At 38.4% G+C, this 15,450-nt stretch overlaps 1 protein-coding gene across 6 annotated transcripts in view; it reads left to right on the forward strand.

Moving 5' to 3' along the window:
- Positions 1-15,450, forward strand: part of ZNF827 (zinc finger protein 827) — a 105,668-nt gene that overhangs the window by 53,574 nt on the left and 36,644 nt on the right. For all 6 annotated transcript variants that reach the window (XR_008973075.1, XR_008973076.1, XM_057416731.1 and 3 more), the window contains exons 5-6: positions 4,579-4,812; positions 15,144-15,392. Coding sequence is in view for 4 of the 6 variants with exons in the window: in XM_057416731.1 (XP_057272714.1) it covers positions 4,579-4,812; positions 15,144-15,392 (483 nt within the window). In the remaining 2 variants the exon portion in view is untranslated. The remainder of the gene's footprint in view (positions 1-4,578; positions 4,813-15,143; positions 15,393-15,450) is intronic.

Here is a 15,450-nt window from a genome sequence, read left to right on the forward strand (position 1 = left end):
CATGCCATGATTCTCTTGCCACAGTGGCTCTGAGAAGGATCACAAAGGGAGGCTTTCCCACAAGATCTCAAGACCAGTTCAATATGCAATGCCTTTTGGAATATGTCTTCACTTTTCTGTAAGCCATGACTGGCCTGCTCAGTCTCATCTTCGTAGCTGTAGTCAGGCATCACTTGTAAAATAATAGGATGGTACAGCGGTGTACTATGGTACTTTCATCACAGTTCATTTTGACCCACACTCTGATGCTTTTTCTTGTGGCCTCTTTTGTGACAGCGTTTTTATTGTGGATTCTTTCTCACGTTTGCTCAGACAGATGGACTGAATGGTGACCAACTCTTTGCTGCTTGTGACTTGTAACACTAAGCTTGCCTTGAAGTAATCAGCCCATTTTTCCTCTTTCAATTATAAACACTTCGAGCATTTAGAAATCCTTGTAAGTGGACTGATGCAGTTAGCAGCTTCTGTCAGTGTTTCAGATTAGTGGCAGATGCCCAAAGCTTTTTTTGTGGCATTTGGCAGGTTGAGGAAAGTGTTATAACTTCCATCATCTACTTTTGCTAAATGGCTCAAATGACTCCAGTTGCCAGGAAGATAAAAATCATCAGTCTGGAATCTTCTTTGATCTGTTTTTTTGTTTTGTTTTTTTTTCTGGGTATGGAATAGAATGGAACAAATGGAGTATTATCAACTCTGCTTGAGAGATTGCTGCCTGTTGGTTGCATTTGCTGGGTGGGTTGGTTTTTTGTTTTTTTTTTTCTCATGGTATATTTCAAAATTAAATTGCTGGGCTTTTTTGGGCTCAGTCTACGGGCAACGCATCCTTCAATCTGCACTCACTGCAATTCAGAATGAATGTAAATTAAATACAAATGAAGTATATATATGTGCATCTATTTTTGTATGTAGATAGAAGATGTTATTCCTTCTGGGGACTAATAATATTGTCATTCAAAAATACTTTAATAGACCTAAACATCATCTTTTTAATCCTTGTCTAGTTCTTATTTTTAAAAGATTCCTCAATCATAGGGTGGTTTTGTTGTTCGTGGCTTTTTTTTAAACCCCTCTAGTCTCAGTCGACATTTATTTCTCTTATTTGCAATGTTTTTTTTCTTACATCTGTTTACTGTTCTCTCTAATATGACTAGTGGACGCATCATAGTTGCTGTTTCCCATGTGTTTGCAATTTTGCCTGTAATTATGGATCCAAGATGGGACAGAGGCAAAATTGGTGGGGAGCTTTGGTGTTTTGGGGATTTTTTTTTTTTCCTCTAGTTTTAATGTATGGATCTGATAGACTGGATAACTTCCCCGATTTTTTATTTGCCCTTCTATTTAGGCTTCATTTACATTGGAATCGACTTTAGTATTTTTCAAGGAGGAGTAAAGGCTACATTAGTTGAAGCAAAAGTCCCATTAATTGAAGCAATTTGGTTGAAAGTGACCCAACAGTTGTCTGATTTTATTTGTTTTTGTTTCCTGGGAGAAGAAGAATGAGGTAAATAACTCATCTGTTTCTGTGTCTGCAATTAGAGTGTTTGATTTTTGGAAAGTGTGGTCAGTTCAAAAAATGTGCTGTCAGTTAATTAATGAAATAAAAGCCTACTTCTTTCCTAATTTTTAAATTCTATCATCTGTCCAAAGCACAGCAGCCTAGAGTAGGTAGAACCAGCAACATGAGTAAGAACAATAGTCTGGGCTTCTTTTCCCCTTAATGTAATACTGCCAAATGCACATCTTCAGGACCTCCTCTGGACTGTAGGACCCTGACTATGTTTTATGTTTCTTATAAGTGACATCTTGTAGACACACAGGGACAAACTGAGTATATAGATCTCATGAAAAACCCATTTAGATTATGCCTGATGTTGTGCTGGTTGTTGTCAGCATACTTTTAGCATTGGTATCCCAAGTGGCAGCTCAGAAGTGTGAGGGAGCAGTGGCATACAGCAGTATGTGGAGAGCTAATGTGTGGAGCAGGGAGAGAAAAGGAAGGTGAAACATAAGGAAGGAGGGAAACTTGCTGGATTCCACCTTCAAGTCATTCTGGGTGTGTTTAAACTCTGATGTGACCTACCTTGAAGTTCTGGTTCTCTGAGCAATAGCATCTCAGTAGAGCTTGAGAATACCCTGGGATAAAGAGCATAGAGCACTTGACACCTGCCCTTAGATTGGGTCAAACTGGCTGCTGAATTTAGGCTTGGTGATAAGAGGGTTTAATAAATGTTGATTTCTTCCAAAAGTGTCCACTTTGATCCTCCTTTTTTGTGGTAGGGGAACCCATAAAGTGTCTGCCACTGCATACTCTAGAGTCTGACTCTGAAAAAGGTTCCTAGTTTAAGGCTGTGATATTATATGAATTCTGTTATAGTGATTTGATTTGTATGTGGATGTTTTTTCATTGTTCTTAACCTGGCTTATAATGGACCCATGGTTGCATTCTTACACTGAACTATGTATGTTCAAGGCCAGGTTGGACAGGGCCTTGAGCAACCTGGTCTAATGGGAGATGTTCCTGCCCATGGCAGGGGATTGAACTTGATAATCTTAAGGTCCTTTCCAACCCAAACCATTCTGTGATTCTGTGTGAATTTGATATCATCTCTATATTCTGAGTGGTAAAAGTGTGTGCTGGCCTGATCTCTGGTGCTTTCAGTACCTGGTTCGTTTTCTGCCCTGGTTCATGGGCAAAAAACATAGTCGGCTTCACAGGTTAGTAATTGCTATTAGTGGGTTGTCTCTACCTCTTTACTCAAATTCATGTTTCCTTTATGTTCTGGGTGAATTTGAATTAATAACTTATTGAAATTAATAAATTCAAAATATTTCTCCAGGTTTTTTGAACATTCAGGCAGAATGCTCTCTATCAGTTGCACTCAGCTCCTGGTGGAGGTATTTTTTATATCAGTAGCAGCAAAAGTAGAATGTTTTAAAAGAGAAGGAAGTGTGGCATGGAAGTTTTGGGTCTTTTTGGGTTTTTTTGGTGACCATTAATCACCCTAGGTCAAACCCCAGAATATACTGAGCCAGAAAGATGTAGAAGGATGTAGGTGTGGATAAAGAAGGTAGATGGAAGTTTTTTGTAAGTACCTTGGTAAAGTTAAGATTAGTTTGAGCGCCTTAACCTGTATTTTAATGAATTACAGCGTGTTTGAATGTTTCATATTTCAGCTTTTGCTCTTTTAAAAAAAAATATAAAAAATGGGAAAAGCAATTTCTCATATTGGTAAAAATGCTTAAGTGCTTATAGGTCATATTAAAAATTACACACATAAGGTAATTTAATTTTTGGAGTAATGAATAGCAGCAATGTCTATGTACATGCTGCTTATATCACTTTCTTTGATCTTGTTCTTTGGTAATGTCTTGCCAACCAATAAGAAAGCAGAAAAATCGATCAAGCCTGGAATATAAACTGAAGTGTTGTGCTATGGGGTAATGTGGAGGATTGTCTTGTGGATGGAGCAAAATATGTAGGAGCAATAGTGACGTAAATGGTGGGAATGCTTAGAAGGCGAACAAAATGGGGATGATGCTCTGTCTTTCAGGATTGTGGAGACAGAGTTTTAGAGAGGTGAGAAATCCAAACTCACTGCAGTTTGGGGCACCGAACAAGTCATCTGCTATATGTTACTGGGAATTTAAAGTGAAATTTTAAACAAGAAAAAGGCACTAAGATGTAGGGAAGGAAATATCTCTTAATGGTCAAACGTAAAGAATTATAAGAAGAACTGCTGAAAAATAGTGCATCTTCTTTAGCCTCCTGTTTGTCATTCAGTCTGCCTGTAAATTTATATTGCTTGGGTTTGGAGGTATTGTTTAAGAGGCATTCTTGGTTTTATCCCTTCAACCAAACACCATGCAAAGGATCCACCACTGTCAAAGGGTATTGGAAGAAGATTGTTCAGTGTGTAGATTTTAAATAACTCCAAGTCTCTCTACCCTTCTCTAAGGTTATGCAGCTGCTTACATGGAGTAATTGAAAGGGTTATTTTAAACTTGCTCTCTTTTATGGGTGTAGAACCTGGAACACTGCTCTAACAGCATCTTCTAGTGCAGAGCTGTCTTCCTAAAATCTCTCTGCTCTCTTTCTTAACAAGTGCCAACTTGAAGGACCTAAGAATTTGCTGTCTTTTCCCTTTCTCCCCTCCTTCATATCTTTCTACTGTTCATCTCTTGCCTCTCTTCCATGCTCTAAGAGCTCAGTGTGTAGTACCCATGGGCTTTTCCAAATTTGCCCTTGTGTGAAATGATGTTGTAAACTTCCATCAAGTCTCTAGAAGTTTTACAAACCAATGACCAGAGGAATGCCTTTAGGAGCCATAGGGACAAAAAAGTAAGAGGAGAAGGATGGTTTCTTGAGCTTTGGTACATGCAGTTTTTGTGTTTCAATATTATCCCTTTGTTCAAAAGATGCAGAAGTTTATCTCTTGAAGTGTCTTTGAATACTGTTTGACATGCTTGCTTCCACTGCCTGCTCTAGCATTTCTCATGTTACGGTTTCTTCCTGTTACTAGCTGCTCTGTGATTATATATTACATACCTTAAGTCTCACTTGTTTCCTTCTCTTGACAGCTGCAAATCAAAAAGAGCCCTTGACTCCTAAATTTAAAGTGAAAGAGGAGCCTACAGATGAAGAAGCTCCAAGTTCAGCCTTGTCTCAGTCCATCTATGTGTTCAGCCAGGAGCCTGAAGCCTCAGCTCCAAATGTCCCTGAGGAGAAACTCAAGCCACAGGAAGTGCAGGCAAATGTAATGAGGCAGGACATGTCAGTCAAGGCAGCATCTGAGCTCCTCATGAAGCTCTCAGGTAGATATTTAATTTAATTGCATTCAGCTTCTTAATTTCTTTTTCATGTATGCTCTCAAGCTTACCTTGCAAAAGGAATATTTAGCTTTAGTAGCAAGTGAATGAACAATATAAAAAGTCTGTCTACACAGGTTCATATGCATATGACACCTCAGTTTGGTCTGTTGCCATAGTATCCAATTATCTGTGTTCTGGTTTTCGAATTAATGACTATGGGATAAGTAAAAGAAATGATGCCTTAAAACTTTTAGATGTTGTCATTTTTCAAGTGTACCAAAACATGTTAATACCAATTTATTCACATCTCTCATTAACATCATTAGACTGTATGTCTGTACTGAGCTATATCTGATACAGCTTTATAAATGATGACTTTTAAAGCCTTTTATTTTTTTTCAACAGTATCTTGTACTCATAAGATACATAGTTAAAAATATAATGCAAACTGAGCCAGATTTCTGGTGTTGGGGAGACCACTTGAACTCTCCTACTTTGCCTTAGTGAAATCCTTTTGCCAGACAAGTATGCATGTGTATACGCATATGTACTGGTACAGCTGGAGGGAGTCAAATAAAAATGTATGTACCACTAATTATGCCTTGTCCCACTGTCAGAGTCAAGGTTTAACTTTAAGAGAAAGTGAAAGGGTTGGATTCTCTCTGCTGGGAACAGGTTAAGTGAGTGACAAAAAGGCTTTGAAGTTCTAATAGACTTTTGAATTTTTCAGAACAAGATGTGAAACTCAGTCTTGGAGGGTGGGTTTCATACTTCCTCGCCTAAACTGGATGAGTTAGTTTTTAAGTCTTCTCCAAGGCTGGACTTACTTATTTTTTTTAAGTATGCCAATGTCATGCAAGTGCCAGTGGGAATGTTTACAAGTTTAGTAACTTGTGAGAACCCTGCCAAAGCCATCAGGTTGTTTTTTTTCCCTTGATTGGATGCTTTCAACATTGAATTTGAGGTCAAATGCATAGCTGGAAGACTTTAACTGACTAGGTCCCCCCATAAGTTCTAACGTGTCATTAATTCACTCCTGTTCATACCTGCACACTTTAATTTTCAAAATAATTTAAATCATTGATTGCAAGAAAGTTTGAGTTAATGGTGCAAAAAGCAGAAGTTAATCAGAGCAGAAGTTTCCCAATTATTTTACAGAGTCCCAAAAACTAAACATTTGGTTATTGATATTGTGCACTGTTGCTGCTGGTAACTGGTTTGAGAATGATGTTCTGATAACAGAACTTTACAGCCTAATGAATGTTAACCTGTGACTTTATTTTTGCTGGCAGAAATAAATTTATGTATCTATTTTCATAAAGAAAATGCTTCGTAACTAAAGTACTTCAGAGACAATAGGTTTCTTGATTGTAATTCTTGAATTCAGCACTAGCAGGCTGGGTTTAAATAGTTTTATTGCAGGTTATTATATTAGAATATTTGTGACTTAAATGTCTGTTTATATAGATGAAGTCTGACATGTATAAAGTGGTCAAAGTTTTTGGTCACTTCTGTTGGGAACTCCCAGTCTTTAAAGATTGTAGTAAGAAATGCACTAGTTTAACATTTCTGTTATTTTAAACTGCTCACGATTGAGCAGTTTTTGCTGATAGGGGTCTTTTTGGTTAATCCATAGATGAGAAGGTAAAGCATTACTCTAGGATTTATTCAGATGGGTATTACTGCAGTTGGTGTTCCTGAATCAGCCAGTGGGTGGGGTTATACAAAGTTTATCACTTCGCTGTTTTTGACTTGCACTTGTCAAGAATTACTATCTAAGTCAAAAACTATGAAGGAGGGAATACTAAGATACAGTTTAATGTAGGAAAAATGTGAAAGGAATATATAAGATCACTAGCCACTTTAGTGTTTGTTTTTTTTTTATGTTTACTTTATCTGGTAGAATACTCAGATCACTGTTGACTTCCCAGCTTATCTGAAGCAATTCTACATTCTGGTTTTGGTGATTTAGAACTTAAACAATTAAGCCACTTCCTTAGAATAAAGTGAAAATAGGATTAAAATTCCTTCTTTTTCCTGATACTGGAGGGGGGGGGGGGGGGATGAGGAGAGTAATGAGTATGTCTGGATGTTCTACTGTCTGTAGGAAATCTTCAGTCAAGTGCCCTTATTAGATTTGATATATTATATAATCAGGTTAAGTCAGGTCCTTCCTGGCTATATATATTCTTGGTAAAGACTGAATGGATTACATCCTTGCTTTGTTATTTTCACTTTCTTCTGTGTGGTACTAATTTCCAGACCCTGTACTGCATACAAATTCAACAATGGATTTCTGACCCTTCATAGCATTTTGCTTTCTGTGTTCCTGATATACATGCTTCTGTTACCCCCTAAACAATAATACTGGTGATTGTCACAGCCTCTTGGGATTTAGGCATAGACCATGCTTTCACATAAAAGATACACTGCTTTATATTTTTCACTGGGAAACCTCTTTTACCAAACAGAGATGCTGTGTTGCTAGCTCTTAGCTGAGCTTGTCCAGTGTAGCGGAAGGCCTTTCCAGCTCTAGTCTAGTGTGGACTGGTAGTTTGCGGTAAGTCTCTCCTATAGTATGCACCAGCCCACACTAGCCCCCGATAATGGAATGATTTGTCAGCCACTCAGAAACTTTTCTAAAGCTAGGAAAATGTGGAAGAATGAACACAGTTTACTTTAGTAGAACATTAATAGAACATTTATGAGGTGTTAGTGTAGAGGTAGATGTACAGAACTTCATCTGGAGATGCTGTGCCTTTCTGTACCAGTTTTTTCTCTGCTGTGTCCACTTGGATTCAAATCTCCTGCATCACAGTTCACAAACTTGATACTTAGTCACTTGATACCTACTCACACTTCTTCCGAAGAATTATTCAAACTAAGAAGGTTAATGTGTCCTGGGCATATCTAGGTAGAGCCTATTTCCATCCAGACAGTCAAAACAAAACTTCCTAATGACTGATCTGGAACTTAAAAATAAATTAAACACGTATTTTGAAGAAATGGTCTTTGGGGGTTAACAGGCAAAGTTTCAGCTTTAGTGCAGCTTTTAACCTACATTTTAGAGAACATGAAATGACTGCCATGATTTATATGAATGTACTAAAGTGAACTGTGAATTCTGTCCATTACTAAGTTTTGACTGAGACTAGATCCAATGGTAAGCAAATAGATTCAAGGAAATAGTGGAGTGGGGCAAATCACTCTTATCTCTGTTTGGAAGGGGGCCATCCCTGCAGATTTTGAATTCCTATTAAATGTTGCAGTGAATCACTTAAAGGAAATGGAAGTGATGTATTTAAAATACACCTGAACCTATTTTCTGCATTCTTACTAGTTCTCTTTTCGTGGAAAAGCTAATTTATGTGTCAAAATGTTGAAATAAGTGGTGTATCTGGTTAGTCTTATGCACTCAGTCTTGTAAATAGAAAGGTAGGTTTCAGAGGAGACTGAAATTTAAAATAAACATTTGCATTTACCTGCTAGGGTGTAAGTCTAAAAACTCACCTTTCTTTTGAAATAATCATGCTGCTAATATGTTTTGGGCACGTATGATCTTTCAGAAGCATACAGTGTTCCCCCTTGTCCAAAAATAAATGCATAGCTGGAGGTGTATCAAATCTATTCCAGGTACTAGCATTTTATAATAGTCTTTTAGCCTTGAACTGTGACATTAGTATGTCCCTGTCTTTCCTAGAAATGTTGCTTGAATCACATTTGCCTTTATTTGAGCTGTATCTTGTTTGTGATCATCTCGCATTTCTACAGTAACTCAGGTTGTTTTCCTCCTCTCTTTTTTGGATCAATTTCCCATGTATTGCACATATCCTTGTTATCACTAACGAATGCATGACCTTTGTACTATTCGGTTCTTTTGGATTCTTTGTACTTTCATCCTTGAGTCACACAGTGTTTCTTGTAATACACCAATTGCCCAGTACCAACAGTGTGTCATAATTTTGGGTTATCAGCACTTGCAGTTAACTCGTACTTGATTTTTGTTTCAAGATCATGAAGTACTTGTTGCATTCAGTTGATTCCAAAAGCATTCTTGATCAACTCCATTTATTATTACCTTTATATTGTCACAACTATATGACAATTCCTCTTTCAGCACAGCTGGTAATTGTGGGAGATTTAGGGGGGTTTTCCCACTTTTTTTGATTAAGTCTTTATCCACTTGAAAATGTTTATGCTGATTTCCAATTTTGTGCCTTGCAGTTAATTTTTTTGACACTATCTTACATTTAACTGAAATCACATAGATTAGAACTATTTGAAAAGAGGAAGAAAGAGAAAAAAAGAATGATAGTACAGTTCTAGCAGTTCTAGCATAAGATGAAAGCCAGAACACCTTCCATTCCCAAAATGGCACATTGTACATTAGGGTACAGTGAGGTGAGGGACTATCTGAGAAGGCTTTAAATCAGCTCATACCAAAGCCAGTTCAGTCACAGCAGCACAGACTTCCAGAGGAACTTTAAAAAGTTTGCTAACAAGGAGCGCTATCTGTGTTTCTGTGGCTGGACAGCTGGTTCAGATTTACCTCATTTTAAGGCTTGGGTGGCTTTATACTTGGCTGTCATCAGCAACGTAAATCGACAGCAAGTCCATGGCTAGTAAGCTATTATTCTTAGCAGTCACAAAATCTTTCCAGGTTTAGTGGGTTGAGTTGGCAGCCTTTTGATTTATTGTTACTGTGGAGAAGAAAAAGAACATTACTGCATTCTTTGGGTGAGCTGGGGACCTTCCTATATATTTCTTTTTCATAACTTTGTGGACTGTTCTGGGAAGAGCTTTTGTGGCGGTAGGCTTCTGTCTTTGGAGTTTGCTGTTGTCAGGACCTTCTAAGAGTCTCAGTACCTAGATTGCAGGGGTGCTGTCAAGAGTGCTTTCATCCCTGGTTAGAGAGCCTTGATAATGGGCAGAGGAGTGAAAACACAGGGAAGTCTTTTGTTCCTTGCTCTCTAAATAGCTTATTAGAAAGCTCTGGGCAGCAGCAGGTGCTTCTGTAGAAGCCCAGAAAAGAAAGTGGGGAAGTGTATGACCCAAAATAAGGCTTTCTCTTGATGGGAATTAGAGAGATGGCAAGCCATAGCAAGTCACATGATCAGATCACATCCTGCTACTAGCCAAGGGTTTTTCTGGGGGTTTTTTGTTTGCGTGTTTTTGACCAACAGAAATGTGAAATTGGCTGTGAATGGTTAGAGTGAAGCTATGTTGTATTTACAGCACAGAAAAAGATACAAGTTTCTAGGTTGCTAGATTTATTATTGCAATGTGGCAGGCTCCAGATTTTTTTTTTTTTTTCAAAAGGGTTTGAGACTCTCCTGCCAATGCTGTGCTACATGAAGTTCATATCGGGCTATGGTACATTTAATAAGTTTTTCCGTGACATCTGCATAACATAATCCCAGAAAAACTCAACTAGCAGTGGATTCTTACCTGTTGATGGGGTTTGCCATGTTTCATTGCAACATTAATGTCTAAATCCAAAAGGGAGGAAAAGTGAAAAAATACTGCCCATTCACAGGAGAAGTATAGGGTGGAAAGAATGGAAGTCTGCAAAGTCTAAGGTTTTTTCCCTCATATATATCTCAAAAAAACAAATCAAAAATCACAAAAATCACAAAAAAACCAAGCACCTCCTAACACAGCCTAGCTTTTATTTCAGTAGATGCTATACAACACCTCTAAGTTATTGCAATTCATCTTCTTTTTTTCTGCGTCAGGGTAATCTCGACATTTAATGAAAACCATGTAAATTTAAAAGATCAGATAATTTGTCTGTGGTTCAGATGTACTTCTTTTGATGTTCTGGATTTATTTTTATTCTATTTATTTTTTTAGGAATAGTCATTGAAGAGTTTAAACACCACCACCTCCTCCTCCCTCCCCAATCCTTTGCTTTACTGCTATTTCTTGATGATGTTCAGACAGGTGGGAGTGGCCGCAGAGCTATGGAAAGTGGGCAAAGTGTCAAGGGATTATAGATGCACAGTATTTACAGAAGGGCCTCTTGCAGACCCCTTGCCTTTGAAGAGTCAGCTTGTAAAGACAGCAGACTCGGAGCCAGGCTCTCTGCAAAAGTACAGCTTGCTGCAGAAATGCTAGACTGGAATTTTCTTGAACTGGGAGATTGGATAGATAGGAATATGTTGTAAAATAACTACTTACTGAGTCTGTAGACTTTTTATCAAATGCTTCTTAATCTATGTTTTGAGGGATTGCTGGTGTTTTGCAGGTAGGGTGTTTGAGGTAACCACCATAATCCTGCCATTTAATTGAAGGAGCAGCAGATGTGTGTCACAACTCAAATTAGTCTACTGCTTTAATTTGCTCCTTTTTTGTTGTTGTTGGCTTGCATTTTTGTGAAACTACCCCACAGTCACAAAATTCAGGGGTTCCACTTTAACAAATATGATCCATTTAATGATTTTTTTTTTAAAAGCAAGACCCTGTTACATTGATTCAAAGCTCATTGACGTTGTCTTACATAAAACAGCAGTCTGAGAAAACAAAAAAACAAACTAGCAAACTAAAGCATCAAGCACAGGTCCCTAGGGAATGTCAGATGTTACTTGTTGTGTCTCTAGCAGAACCTTCAGGGCTCGCCAACTGTTCTCTACCTCTGAGGTTTTATTTAAGCTGTTTTAGGGCATGTTTATTTCTAGCAAATCAGAACAATTAGCATAACAAAATGCCTGATTCTTCATACTGAAAGCTTTTGAAGTCAGTACAAGTTGACCCACTAGTTACCCCTGTCTGCTTGATTGTGAAAACTAGTACATGAGTCCAATTTATGAGACATATGGGAAAGGCTTTCTTGTCTAAGTTGATTCATAAAGTTGATTTGTAAAGCTGATGGGCATTTCAGCAAATATGAGCAACTGAACAAACCTGGTTCTCTTAGCTGTTCTCCTCTGGCATCTTGCAGCAGCCCCCTGACTGTATTGGTAGCCTTCCACTGAACATGCCACAGGATGTCAGTGTCCCAAGATGTCACCTGTACTGGTGAGCCCCAAATGAGGAACAGTTCTAAAAACAATCTTATAAGTGCAGAATAGAGGGTAAGACTCTTCTCCTGGTGGGTACAGTTTTGATAATACAGCTCAAAACATGGTCGGCCTTGGTTGCCACAAGGGCACATTGCAGACTTGTGCGCAACTTGCATTGAATTGTGTTAGTCCCAACTTTCTGAGACACAGCTTGCCTAAGCTCTTTCTAAAACCTGTCAGTCTCTGTCCTAGCCTGTAGAGAGGCATTGTTAACACTAAATTTCAGAGATGCTCTTACTGCTACACCTTCTTCAGGTAGCAGTGTCAGGCCACCGGGAATGAATGCTGTAACCTGAGCGTTAGGGTCATACAGGTATCGTTTTATGTTTCAGTTTTGTTTGGCTTTTTTAGCAAGTGCCACTACTTTGCAATTCCTTGCGGTTGTGAATGCCAGAGAACCTGAAAGCTGTGGAAGAAATTACTTTCCTCCTGGAAAAAGCCTGTCCAATACTGCGTTTTTCATATCTGATGCGGAAAATTGTCTCAGTCAATGTGAATATGATGAAGTTCATTGAGACTTCTATAGACCAGCTGATTAAAAGTCATACTGCTCTGTAAAGAAACAGCATCTCTGTGACTTGATAGTACATCATGTATGCAGTAATTTTGTCTCATTTTGTTAAGCTCTTTCTGTTTCACAAAGTTAACAGCAGAAAAACACACGTTAGGTGATTTAGTACATTTTCTGCCAGATGAGCTATGTTCAGTGCCTTGCTGTTGTTTTGAGCTTCATCCAGGTTAGTTTTGAATGAATAGCAGACCATGTTTAGGAGATGACGGTCTGGATACTTCAGAGCTGCTTAAGTCTTTATCCCATGCTGCTTTTTGCTAGGAATTAGATGTCTGTACTTTTACAAAAATCTGACATGAAGAAAATTACTCTTCCATGCTAGCATTGTATTCTGATACATTGCAGTTTATGTGCCGTTATTCAACGAGAAATGTAAAAGTGGAAAGAAGCCAAAGCTATCATGATTTTAATTATTTGAACCAGGAGACCTTTCGGTGTACCAGCCCTTGACTTGAAAAACTTTAGCTGTGCTATGACCATGTGAGATACCTAAGTAAGGAAATAAGGGGTATCACCTTACTCCACAAATGTATTCCACTGTCTGTAGCACAGAAGGGAAAATAATCTTCAAGAATTTACAGTTTAACTGTGCCTGTGTGGCGAGATGGGTATGGGCATAACCTTAATTACAGTCTTTTCCCAGCACAAAATCTAGCACAGCTGGATTGTATGCCTCTGATTGCTGCTCATGGGACAGACTGACTCTGTTTCCCCTTCATTAGCTCTTGTCAAATTATCATAAATACCCTCCTTCAGTCTTTGTGTGTTTGCTTTTGGGAATCAGGGTATGACAGGATTCATCTTTGGCAGGGACATTCTGTCAGATCAAAAGGGCACAGCTGGGAAGATAAAGGTCAAAGGAAATGATCAAATATGTAAATTTAGTTAGGGCAGTTGGAGTGCTAGCTGATTATAAGGGGGAGAAGGTCATCAGTATGGCTTGACTCTTACCTTAGTTGGGGTCAGATCAGTTTGTCTGATACAAAAGCATTTGCAGGACTGGGAATTAAACTGTGGAGCAAGAACAGAAATAGAAAGAATATTTTAAAAGCAGAGAGAGCAGCAAAGGTCAGCTTGACTCTGCACCTAAATTTGGCAGCTGGGTGCAGAGCTCGGTCTGTCAGGCATCTGAAGAACTCATTTGTTTGCGGAGTTACCTGAACTTTTGATTGACAGTGTTACCTGATGCGTTCCTTTGCTGTTCTGTGTTCACTTTCAATGCACAGCATGCTATTTTTACACTTTCAAACACAGATGCAGTGTTCTGTGGTTTTATAATAAGAGGCTAATGGAAGCTTTAAATAAAAATAAATTTAAAAAAAAAGGGGGGAAGAAAAATCTGCTTACCAGGAGAAAAAAGGGATTATATTGTATTTCTAACTTGACTTCAGTTGAGAATTCTTTATGAAGATATCTGAAGTCTGAAATGCATCTGGTGGATCATAGATGGTAAAGTTTTTTATAATTCGTTTATATGTTTAAGGATTAAAAATGTCACAAGGAAAGACTGAAAGCACTTAATGTAAATTGTCCCTGGAACATATCCAAGTGCCTTTTATCTCCTGCCTTCAATTCTTTTTTTTCCCTCCACTTAAGAACAACAGGAAGATGGGGAGAGGGAAAAGTCAGGGGAATGAAAAAGGACTTGTTGACACACACCAGTTTACATTTAGGTGAAATGAATACGTCTTTGTGCTAAAGGGTTTTGGCTAAAGACTACAAGATGGCACCAACAAGCTGACTAGCTAGTTATCAGGGATGACCAAACTGTGTTTTGGTGCTGAGATTCATTGTAATGTTGGGTAATTGAAAACAAAAGTTCTGGTGGTGTTTGAAACTTTCACACCAACAGCAGAAAGTCTGGATCAAAAGGGCTGTGTAGGTGTTTGGGGTGTGGGAGGAAAATGGTCTTGGAACCTTGATTTTGAGATTTCAGAAGTTTCATTCTGAATTAAAAATGATCACTTGCCTTGCAGCCAAACCAGAGCATTCAGCAACACCTGACGAATCTCAAGCATAGAAAGTGAACTGCAAACTGGTTTCTAGACTATGGTTTTGTTTGCTAGGCCTTGGACACCAGAGAGGAAGACAGGGAGGGAAGGCTATGGGCTTACAGAAACTGGTCATTGAGGTTACCGGATCTCGTAATGTACGAGGGAATATATAGGCTTGTTACAAAATTAGACTTCAGAAAAGTGTGGGCCCCAGAATAATTCTCTCATCTTGAAAGCATATGCAGATATAACAGACCAGTTCCTTACACAGTTGTCTGGAATTTTCCATAAAAGAGAGAGAGCAGAAGAGGAGCAGATGAGTGATTAAGAGTTTGTAAGAGGTCTACAGTGCCCACCTTTGGAGAGCTGGTGTAGTTGTACCTTGATATAATAAATAAAAACAAAGCTTCACTAACTGGTGTATGATCACCCAGTATTCATAGAAAGCGATATAACTCTCATATTTACAAATATGCAACTGTTTCCTGCTCTCTAGTTTGAAAAATTATTTTCAAGAGATTGCTTCTATTTATAACCCCCAAAAGAATACTGTGGCAGTCAGCTGCTTGCTGCCCTTACCATTTGCAGTGCTACGGTATACAAATTATAATGTTGTAATTGTGATTCCTGCTTTGAGTACTCTGAAAAATTGTGGCCTAATTAAATAATTGTGGTGGTTGTTTATTTTTTTTACATACATATTTGCAGCTGAGAGTTACAAGGAAACCCAGATGGTAAAGATAAAGGAAGAACCAATGGAAGTTGACATTCATGATTCGCAGGCTTCAGTGTCACCCAGCCAACCCAGCCAAAATGTTGGCTACAGCACTTTATTAGGGAGAGACATTAGTGAGCACATACAGAAGGCACCAGAAGGCCGTGTGCTGCCAGAAAGAAATCTCTTCAGCCAAGATATATCAGTGAAGATGGCATCCGAGCTGCTCTTCCAGTTATCAGGTAAAAGCAGTGGAAAAAGTAAAAAGTTGAACTTAAACATTAAAAAAAGATTGCATGT

The sequence above is a fragment of the Pezoporus wallicus genome, unplaced genomic scaffold (genome assembly GCF_028554395.1).
Source record: "Pezoporus wallicus isolate ANWC-B61680 ecotype Strahan unplaced genomic scaffold, APGP_CSIRO_Pwel_v1 contig_7904, whole genome shotgun sequence".
Taxonomy (NCBI): Eukaryota; Metazoa; Chordata; class Aves; order Psittaciformes; family Psittacidae; genus Pezoporus; species Pezoporus wallicus.